General features: G+C 42.5%; 1 protein-coding gene across 1 annotated transcript; it reads right to left on the bottom strand.

Annotated features, from left to right (window-relative positions):
* Nucleotides 1–955: 955 nt before the first annotated feature.
* LOC306926118 (fibronectin type III domain-containing protein 7-like) lies at nucleotides 956–10,585 on the bottom strand (the record flags this gene model as incomplete). Its single annotated transcript, XM_079505378.1, has 13 exons — nucleotides 956–1,084; nucleotides 1,726–1,763; nucleotides 2,654–2,683; nucleotides 3,036–3,293; nucleotides 3,930–4,184; nucleotides 4,960–5,220; nucleotides 5,729–5,986; nucleotides 6,352–6,606; nucleotides 6,782–7,048; nucleotides 7,379–7,636; nucleotides 8,739–8,969; nucleotides 10,273–10,285; nucleotides 10,532–10,585. 12 exons carry the CDS (start codon nucleotides 10,583–10,585, stop codon nucleotides 1,732–1,734), a joined length of 2,172 nt encoding a protein of 723 aa, XP_079361504.1. The 3' UTR covers nucleotides 956–1,084; nucleotides 1,726–1,731.
* Between the last annotated feature and the right edge of the window lie 605 nt (nucleotides 10,586–11,190).

The following is an 11,190-nucleotide window of genomic DNA, read 5'->3' as shown; positions in this document are numbered from 1 at the left end:
TTGACATGAAAAGGATTGAGAACCAAGTAAAGAACCACAGATTTTCAGAGGGAGGTTCACAATGTCCAGTTTGGCCACACAATAAAGAAATTGGCACAGTTGCATTTTAACAATGGGCAGAATAAAGGGCAAAAAGTTTCATACATTAATTCGAATGTATTTTTGGGGCCTTATAATAATTCTGGTTTTATAATTTGAATTTCCCTTTTAAATCAAACTGACAATTGGAAAAAAATACAATCCAATGTTGATCTAATTGAAGATTCAGTCATAATGACTGAGACAAGTGAAAAAGATAATACCACAAGCACACAAATGACGTGTGTTTGTGTGTATATATAATTTTTAAAATATAGTTTTCCATGATACTTTATGTCCCTTTTATGACTTGTTGAGGGCAACATGGCTTAACTATAATATAGGCATACGGCCATACGCAAGTGAACATTTCATGAGACACACATGCCACACACACACACACACACACACACACACACACACACACACACACACACACACACACACACATGAGAAACTTTTTTTGATGGCTTGTGATGACTTGTTATATTGTCGAGGGCACAATTATATCTTATCTTAACATAGTCCTAACATAGCCATACAAAAGTGAACATTTTATGAGGAACAAAGAAAACACACATTAATTTGGTCATTGTAGTCCAAACTACACCAATGGGTCGCCATGCAACTCTTTGCAACCAAACGGTACCGAGGAGTTGCATCGCGACCCATTGGAGTGGTTTGGGCCATTGAATTGAAGCAGTTGAATCACGTGGGTCGACGTGCAACAGGACACACCACTGGGACGAACGCTAAAACCGTCTCGTCCCGTCTCAACCCTTTGGTGTGGTTTGGGCTTAGTCCATGTCGCAGGCTATATAACTGCCCCTATATGTTTCATGGGTATTATTAAGACCTTTAGATTTGCTTCTTCTTATTGCTCGTTCAGACTTCATGAAGTTGGCCTTCTAGCAGAAGTGCAGGAATGAGACGTAGGTTGAGGATCACGCTGAGGGAGGGAGATGCAGAGAGATGTATCTGCTGCTTGCTTCTACAGGTCTTGAAGCTTTGAAAACAATCCACAAACAAAGTCCATAGACTTGGCTGGCAAACGATTCATGTCATAAAGTGCTCTAAACAAAGAATCCCATAGACTTGGCTTCCATGTGACATAATCTTCAAAAGCCATGCATTGTAGGCTATAACATTAACATTAGCTCAAACATTAAGACAACAATCATGCATGTGAAATTGAACACGTGTATGGAATCTACCTTGCAATATTTAACCAGATCAAAGCACACCCCACATACTCTCATGCACACACACACACTAGTTGGCACAACAGGGCTTTCATAAGTAGCTACACAGTACAATTATCAGGGTCCATTTGGTTACATTTTGCACCCAGAAATTGGTAAATAAATGCTGAGGATTTTACTGTGCACAGTAGGCTACTGTAATGCCCACTCCACACCAATGATTCACCATGCAACAGCAACATGCAACTACTTGCAATCATTATCTCCAATGGCAGTTGCAAGGAGTTGCATTGGTGCGGTTGACCTTAAAACTGTTGCAAGGAGATGCGACTAGTTGCATTGGTGCGTTTTGGCCTTTTAGAATGTGTCATTTGATGTACAGTAACTGCTCAAAGTAACAATTCTGCCACTTAATTTTGCTGATAAGTGGCGTGTGAATACTTACCACTCTCTAGTTCACACTTCTCTTTCCTCTGTAAATCACTGGAGGAAAACATATTTAAGTGGCATTAGAGAATATACATTGAAATATTTCATATAGCCTAGTTATGAATAATTATGTTACGGTTGCATTCATAGCCTAGTATACTGCCTGAATAATATGACTTAATAACAGTTATCATGAACTGTTCCATCTATTAACACATTTTGGGCGGGAACCCCTTTTGGTGTTAGCATTATGTTATGCTTTAGCTATTGAAAAATAGCAGATCTACAAGCTCATAGCGCGCCACCGAGTGGCGCGCTACGAGCTTGTAGGTCTGCTATTTTTGAAAAATGACTGACATAGAAACATAGCTTTTTCAGAAAACTGCCAGGATGTTTTTTATATCAAGGTCCATTATTCATTTGGCATTTGAGCCACGGACCACCACTTGACGAGATTTAGCCTCTCAAAATTATAAGAATATGTGGTTATCGTTGGATAATATTTTGCACAATTCCATGCTGTGATGATGTGGTAACATAGAAGAGATAACAGGCAAACCTTGATCAAAATATGAATTATTCTACATTCTCTAATTTGTGTAGACTTCTTGTAAATTACTTAGCCTAATGCAGGTGTTTAACAATAATTTAACTATTGAGAGTGTAACATTTATTTTACACTCTCAAGAGTTAGAGGGTCCATTTGGTTACCAACTCTCTGTCATTTAGCTGGCAGCTGGGGACCACCTGGAACTCCCTCAAGGACCACTGGTTGAAATCCATTGTCATAATGCAAAGCCACACATTCAAAAAGCTTATCAGGAAGCTATCAGGAAGTACACAGTAGTGTTAAGCTATTTCTCTGTCTCAATGCACTGCCAATATGAAGTGATGCTATTTTCATAGACCGAACATTCAAAGTTCAATAACAATATTGTACTCACCCATTCCTACGTTGTTCCCCGTGCAAGTGACTGAAAAAAATAATGCAAAGTCAACCAAAAGCAACCATGATGTTAATTTTGTATTTCAATATTCAAAATTGGATAATACCCTTTCTTGGATTACTTTTCACATGATTCATTCATTCTGAATTAATATAATATTGGCAATTAATAACTATACAGAGTAGTTACAGAATAAATCTGTCTATGATTATAATAAATGCTTTGTAAGAATTTATAATTAGACTACTTTTTTCATGAAAACAAGATGTTGTAACCTAACTATTATTGAGTAACCAAACTCAATAATAGCACGATTCAGAACAAAATTCCAGTATAGTCAAGTGTCCCTTCCACTGGAAATAAAAGAGACCTGCAGTACCTGAGTACATCCTTTGGGGGCAGAAGTCGACATTGTCGCCTGCTGGCATGACTGGAGCTACTGTTACGTGGTAGACGTCTCCACACTGCACGTTGCTGATGTCACAGCTGGTTTGCCCAGCAGGGGGCGTGCAGGTGTAGTTGGCAGTGCCTGACATTTCTACTGTGTAGTTGTAGTTGCCACCAGAAGAACGCCAGTACACCCGCAGTGCGTTGTTGGCCAGTCTGTAAAGCTTGATGCCAGATGGACAGCAAGCACCTGTAAGGGACAACCATATTTATCAAGTCACACTTCTATAGTGATATTAATAAAGCAGCAATTCACAATGTATGTAGCCTGGCTAGTGGCTACTGCCCAGGTTTTGAATCCGTGGCTCCTGCGCAGAAAGCCTGTTTGGGCTGTTTGGACATTACACTTTGAGCTTCATGCAATACTCTTGTCAACCAGTAGTGGCCCTACTGTATCCGACCACAGGATCTGTATTTCTCAGTAGAAGAGCAGGGAGTCATTTTGAAAATAACAGAAAATATATCTAAACTGAAATGTAGAACCTCTAAATGACAGAATCTTGCTCGTTCAGGTTATTCGAATAATTGAGAAGCAGGCTTTGAATGAATCGACTAAATCGATTAGTCTGATTAACCACTTAATCCTGTATTATACAGTATACTTTGTTGTGCAATGGTGGTAAAACAGTGAAAATAGCCGATCTACAAGCTCACAACGGGCCGCATCGCGACCCGTTGTGAGCTTGTAGATCTGCCATTTGAAGCCAATTTTCGAATCCTTCATTGATCGTAATCGAGGCAAACGCGTGAAACAACCGCGCTATTGATTTGACGTTTATATTTCATACCTAAATCATCCGGTGACAACAATGAATCAATTACTCACTGGACGAGAAGCCCTGATAGGAGCACATGGACATGTGGCCCGTGCGGCTGAACGCCTCCATGCCCACGGTGTAGTTGGTGCCACAGGTGATGCATCCCATGAGGCAGTGGGAGTCCTGGGTGTGACAGCGGGCGTGGCCCCGCGAAGACGTCAGCGAGGTGATGAACGTATGCGCCCCTCGGGCGTGAGACCACGTGACATTGGTCATCGCCATGGTCACCTGTTCCACGGTCAGGTTTTCTGGGCAACATGGCGCTGGGTAAAGGGAAGAGAACGTCGAGAGAGTGTCGGGTTTTTGTTTAGTGTATGAATGCATGCATGTCGTTGCTGTCGGGCAGAAACCTCTTATCACACAACAGTAGCTGATCTGCAAGCTCGAGACGCGGCGCGGAGCAACACGTTTTGAGTTTGTAGATCTGCTAGTATTGCTATTTTTTTCATTCGAATCCTGAAATGTAAGGACATATGAGGTTTCCACCCGACAGAAACGATAGCTAGTCGACACCATACTGTACATTACAGACATGAAACTCAGAAATCGATTCATTGCAAATGCAAAGGTGTGATTTTGACAGAAAAAGTGGCAACTGACATGAACACTGCAACAGCATTCAGATTCTCAGGGGTTGATTTGAAGCCCAAGTTTTCATCTCTATCTTATTGAGGGGATCAGATTTGGATTTTGGATTGTTCAAAACATTTTTATGGCTGGTAGTCTTACTCTTATCTGTGCTTCCAGTCAGACTGAATACATGCATTTCCTTTTGGGAAATGTAGATTGTCTGATATGCTTGATAATATCATAATTGAAATAGCATTAACCCTGATTTTACTATTCTGGGCAAACTTTTAACTTTTTGTCAGAAATGTTTGCCTACATACAAACTGCCTACATACAAACAATGATAACTTCTTCAACACACGCCGATTATTCGGAAACCATTTGAAATGTGACAATAAATGAGATTGTGATCATACTGAAGGAAGCCTCTCAGTTGTAACTCTAGTCATCTCTGAGCGGTTGGTTTACCTGTTTCCAGATCGACGGTGTAGCTGGGTAAACTTTGTCCGGCACTGTTGCTTGCGATGGCGGTGACCTGGTATTCGGTGCCACAGGGCAGGTTGGAGATGCTGCAGCTGTCCGAGGCGGATGTGCAGGTGATGAGGGAACCCTGTCCCACTGCTTCCACGGTGTAGTTGGCGGCGCTGTTGTTTGCTGTCCAGCTCACGCTGAAGCTGTTCTCTGCACCTGAGAGTGAATCAACTCTCAGATCCTCTGGCATGCAGGGAGCTGGTGGGGGAGAGAGAGCCGAGGCAGGACGGGTTACAGCCTGATTTACGTTTTGTACTGTCTGTGACTGTTGCTCTCAGCAAGCAACGTGGTCGCACATTGATGTGTACATTTGACATTAGCCTACACAGTACACTTTAGTGGGATTAATTTAACTCTGAGAGTGTGCACTCTCAAATGTAAAACTGAAGGTTGTACTCTGTCTTTCATTCCAAATTCTTCCACACTTGGGTTGATAACACAGTCATAAACATAACTTTTGTACAACATACATGATGTGTCAATGATAAGGCTAAAAACATAAACTGTCTTGAACATATAGTTACATCAAATGCATCTTAACCCTATATGCTTGTATGTTTGTACAGTGTGTAGGCATGCTATATAGCTTTTTGCAATGCGGATTCCTAGGAATTTGCATGCTTTGTTTCAATATTGTGTTTGTGTTTTTTGTTGTACATGAGACATGCATACGTGCGTGCGTGCGTGTGTGCGTGCGTGCATGTACCTGTGTCCTTGGTGTGAGGCCGGCAGGTGCGGTTGCAGCCTCTGATTTCATTGCAGGGTATCACCTTGACATTGTAGGTGCTGTCACACGTCAGATCGGAGAGGACACACATGGGCGATGTATCATTGCATACGATGGTCTCTGCAGTGTCCATGGCCCTCGTTTCATACAGCATTGCCCCGCGCACGGGCAGCCACGTGATCTCCAGGGTCTCTGTGCTGACCAGGCTGACAGACACGTCCTCTGGGCAACAAGGCACTGTGATGCAGGGAAGATTGAACACATGACGTGAGCTCATTTTATACAGTATCACGGCAAAGAACCGAACCATTTCCCTACACTCTGCATGCCTGTCTGGTCACGAGTAACCTTGGAACCTTTCATTGGTAATATACAACTGAAAGAATTTTAACAGTAGGCTACACTATTGTTTTAGTTTTAGCTTTCATATTAGGTGTGCTAGTATTTTCCCTGTACACCAGTTCTCTTCGCCAAAAATATAGACGGTCTACATACAAGCTCACAAGCTTTGTTGTGGGGCTTGTCGTCGACCTGCTATTTTCACCAAATGTTCACCCCAGAATAGGGACACTGGGGGTTGAACTGGTTAAACGGTTACTTACAAGTGGTGTAGTTGAGGGTCATTCCCTCAGGACTGGAGCCAGCCTCGTTGTAGGCAAACACATCCATCAAGTAGGTGTAGCCACACAGACAGGTGAAGTCACAGCTGGTGCTTGTGGTGGTGCAGTTCACTTCTACTCCGTCGTCTCTCTTGATGAAGGCCTTGTACATGTCAGCGTAGAGTGTGCTATTCCATGACAGCGTGCAGTTTCCTGCCTCTGTCTCCTCGACTTCCAGATTCTCTGGTGGGCAAGGGACTAGTGGGAATATGATAAAGTTGAATGTTTAGTGTCCTATAATCTAAATGAATGCAGATACATCATCCTTGTATCATGAATCAAAGTAATTCAGGATGTTTCAGATGTATGATGAAGCATTTGGAAATCGCAGAGGCAACAGTCTGGTAACGCGAGACTAGCCATTGTTACTCACAAGACATGAACACCAGAGGATCGGACGGGTAGCTGGGTCCGGCGTTGTTGGCCGCAGTGACCTGGATGACGTAGGTCTCTCCACAGACCACTGGTGTTAAGGTGCAGGGACTGGACGTGGAATTACACTGCAGGGTGGAGTTAGCCACCGTGACGTGGTAGCTCACAGCGCCATGGACGGGCTGCCCCATGCTCCAGGACACGTTGAGTCCTGCAACATCATCGCTCCACACTACGGTCGCACCGATGTCAGCTGGGGTGGGAGGTCCTGTGGCAATCCAAAGATATATAAGCATTAGTTTGGTCTGACAAATGAAACACCTGTATGATCACATGTACTGTACGTGTGAAGCGATGGTTCTCAACAAGGAAGGACCCCCCATAACGCCTGAGAGTGTACAAAGGGAACTAAATGGACCCGGAAGTGTCCATTTAGTTCCATTTGTACACTGTTAAGGATCCATTTGAAACCTGCTAACTAAAGGGTCCCCCCTTTGAGAACCACTAGTGTGAGGAATTATGGACAGATTGACATCTTTCCTTCTCCACAATCTCATGAGCACAATACAACCATGTACTTGATCCCGTCTTATCTTACGTGTGGTCTGATTGGTCACCGCAGCCTCTCCCTTCCTGCCCTCCGCGTCCCAGGCGTAGGCGAAGACGATATAGAGCGAGCCCGCGTCCAGACCGTCGATGGTCTGCGACGGACTCGTGGTGTTCACTATCACGGTGTTGTTTATGCCGAACTTGTGGGCGGCGATGGAGTAGCTCACTGCATGCGTCACATTGCTACATGATGCTATGATGGAGTCGTTGCTGGGAGATGAGGTGGTCAGCACAGGAGGAGGCAACACTGTGGGGTGGAGAATAAAGCAATGAACGAACTGACTTTCAATTCTGTTGTCAAGTGGAAGTAGTATTTATTGTGTCCTGGACTGAATCCAAACATCCCTAAGAGACAATGGGATGGATGCATGATGATCAGTTCATTGTTTTACATTTTAGTAAAAAAAAGAAAAATATAACACATGGGTACCAGAGGCTAATTCTTCTTCTTTTCGTGTCTTTGAAGCATGTGCTTAGATTACAGTTTCCCGTTTCTTTACACAGTGCTTTATTATTGAACTCTGTGAGATATTTTAAGCTGCACGGGTTGGGTAGTAGAGGGCAGACAAGGCAGTGCTGCATTATATGGTCCTATTATCCACATTCACAGATTCACCGTTAAGTCACAGATAGGGCCTGAAATGTCAAATGTCATCCTATTTACTGTCACTGCAGGGTCTTCCATGTATACAAAGCTTCTGAAATGTATTATTTTGTCCCTGAAATTAATTGAGAAAGACAACCAGGACCTAATAATCAGGAGCTTATGAAGAACTATCTCTCTAGAGATGAATGATGGCAAACAATGAATACAAAACAGTGAAACTGCTTGTGGCATGTTTGTGACAAGTGGAGATATCAAGTCCTGTTGTAAAAGGCAGCCCATTCCTCAGGGTAGGCGCGTACATTGTCAGGATGAGGTCAGCTTTTTGTGTTTTCATACACAGAGGTCAGATAGAGTTACAGCTAATACAGAAGAGGTCTTTAGGGTATGTTGGGTGTACTATCATAAGTGGATCAAACCAATTTTGACCTTAGGGCATGTTGGGACCTATATTCTTTTGTACTCATTTCAGACAATAAGGAAGATCAGATAACAAGGGAGGTGGAAGGCTAGGTGGCAATCATTTTTTCCCCCAGTGAACGAGTAACACATTTCTGCTTGAAACAAGCCCTCAGAAAACTATTTCCTCCAGTAATTCCTATGTCTCCCCTGTCCATAAAATATGTTTATTTGAAAAAGAATTAGGCTACTACTATTAGCTGACTGATGATGAAGTAAATAATCATCTTGAAACCAATTCATCTACACATAACACATACACTATATGCATGAGGGATAACTGTACCTGTCTTTCCTTCCACAGAGGTGGACGGCTGGCTGCGGCCATCAGCATTCTTAGACATGATGCTGAGTGTGTATGCGGTGTACGGCTCGAGGGATCCCAACAGTGCAGGGGAGGAGGACACTTCGTCTTCACGGAAGAAGTTAGCGTTGTTCTCAATGCGTATGATGTAGCCAGTGGCCCCGGTGACCGTGGTGAACTCCGCCATCAAGGTTGTGCTGTCTTTTGCCTTCACTACGTCAATAGGATTCATAACCTGGGGAGCTTTTTAAAAAAAATGTACACAATTATTTCAGATGAAAATCATGTGGGAAGAAAAAACACATTTTGTATACAGAAAATAAGGGTAGCAATATTTCATAATATACCTCTGGCTGAATTTGGACAAATCTCTCTATGAACAGTAAAATGTTCCTGTCTAGAGACTAGATAGTTGCCTGAAAGCTGAAGATAACTTGAATCCATTTTAAAGACCTACAGTACACAATAGTGCCTTCCTTCTAAATGTATAGCAATCGATATGAGGATTCCAGCAATGTGGCACATGGTGAGGCGGAACTGTCCACATACAGTACATTTAGTAGGTAGAGTACCTATAAAACTGTAGTAGAAATGCATAGCCAATCCCAACCTACATAACCTACAATTTCTCTGCCTTTATGCTACTGAACTGAAGTGTTTCTGTTCTCTCTACTATTCCTGTTTTCTGCCCAGAACTCTGTAACTCTAAATTGTAAATCTACAGTAGTTAGTTATCTAAGTCTCTAATGGCCCTGTTTGTTATAGACAACAATGCCACTACTGTAACTCACCTGTTGAAGACTCAAGGGTATTGGAAGTGGCTATAGGTAGAGAATTGCCATCCAGAGCTTCGACCTTAACGCTATACATGACGTTTGCGGAGAGAGAGTGCACAGCGCCCATCACAACATTGGGACCAAAGATTGCATAGGCAGTAGGGATGTTTGGTGTGTTTCTTGGTGCAATGGAGACCTTGTATGAGCTGGCTCCGGAGAACCTTGTCCACAACACAATCATGTTTTCCGATGCTGCTTCAAACAATGTTGCTGTGATATCTGTGAAATGACATCATTCATTTATGGTTAGTTTGAAGTATATACAGAAGAGAAGAGTGAGCAATTTAGACAATTTGTTCGTTTTCATTCTGTTCATTTGAAGCAACTGTTTTGTTTCATAATTATGTAAAGCAATGTATGAGTGAGTGTATGAGACATAAATCTTGATTTTATGCTGCATTGAATCTAAACACAAATGTATAACCTGACATGACCTAGTGTCTGCATTATGTGCGTGGGACTGTAAGATTGTGCCTTGTGTGCACAGGTGTCAGGAATATTATCTTCCATTGTAGTGTAGTTGAACATACAAATATATTTCTTCATTAGCCTTCAACAATTAAACAATTAGCACTTAATATTGAGAACACAAAAACAATCTATGATACCATAACTGTGTCTCTGTATTTACCCTATTATTTGACAATGATACAGTGGAATTAATGCAAAAAGTAACATACCTTGAGCTGCTGTCTGAGAATGTAAACACATACAAAAAATGATTAGATTAGATGATTAAACATTGATAACATATTAGATCTGAATATCTATTACATGATGTGATACAGTAACAAACACACCACCCAGTATTGTTATGACCACACCAAGAGTCTCGCAAACCAAGATGTTTCAGAGAAATTGTATTTCCCTGTACGTCATGAAATCATTCATACATTTTCTTTTAAATAAATTATGATAAAACCAAAGTTATTACTCTACCTGTGAGCCTATGCTCAGTAGTGCAAAAATCACCAGGCACTTCATGACACCCATGTTCTCTGTGTCTGTCTCTCCTTGTTTGAATTGTGCTGGTTCTTACACTTAATATATGTTACTTATTTTCTTCAGCGGCTCTGTTCTCGGTGGTGGTTGAAATACTTGCACCTGCCCCCTCCCACTGGCAAACGACCAATCACCTACACAGAGACGTTCACCTTTAGGGCATGTGCAAGGTAATAGGTGTGTATAATGTTCTGGGTGTAGCAGAGTGGCTCACAGCCTCTGTCTGGTGTCCTCAAAAGTCTAATATCTCCCCCAGTCCATAGGGGATATCCCTTTGGTCTAGTGGTTAAGATGTTGGACTTTCGCACGGGTTCAAATCCTGGGCGTTACATTGGTGCCGTGACCCGGATCGGGTTTCCCCGCCGAACAGCTTGCGGAGCGGTCTTGATACCGGAAGGTCGCCAGCTCGTATCCCCGGACCGGCACGTTAAAATTACCACCACTGAAGTGCCCTTGAGCAAGGCATAGTGTCATGATAGTGGACATTTTGAACCACTACCATGAAATGTTCTATGAGCAGGGCCTGGCTGTAAACAAGTATCTGATGCTTAGTCCAGTTACCCTGGGTAAATATAGTAACTTTGCTTTGCTTTGCT

The sequence above is a fragment of the Electrona antarctica genome, assembly GCF_951216825.1.
Source record: "Electrona antarctica genome assembly, chromosome: 7".
In the NCBI taxonomy this organism is placed as follows: Eukaryota; Metazoa; Chordata; class Actinopteri; order Myctophiformes; family Myctophidae; genus Electrona; species Electrona antarctica.
The sequence above is the reverse complement of the archived record's forward strand: the minus strand, read 5'-3'. Positions and strand labels throughout refer to the sequence as shown.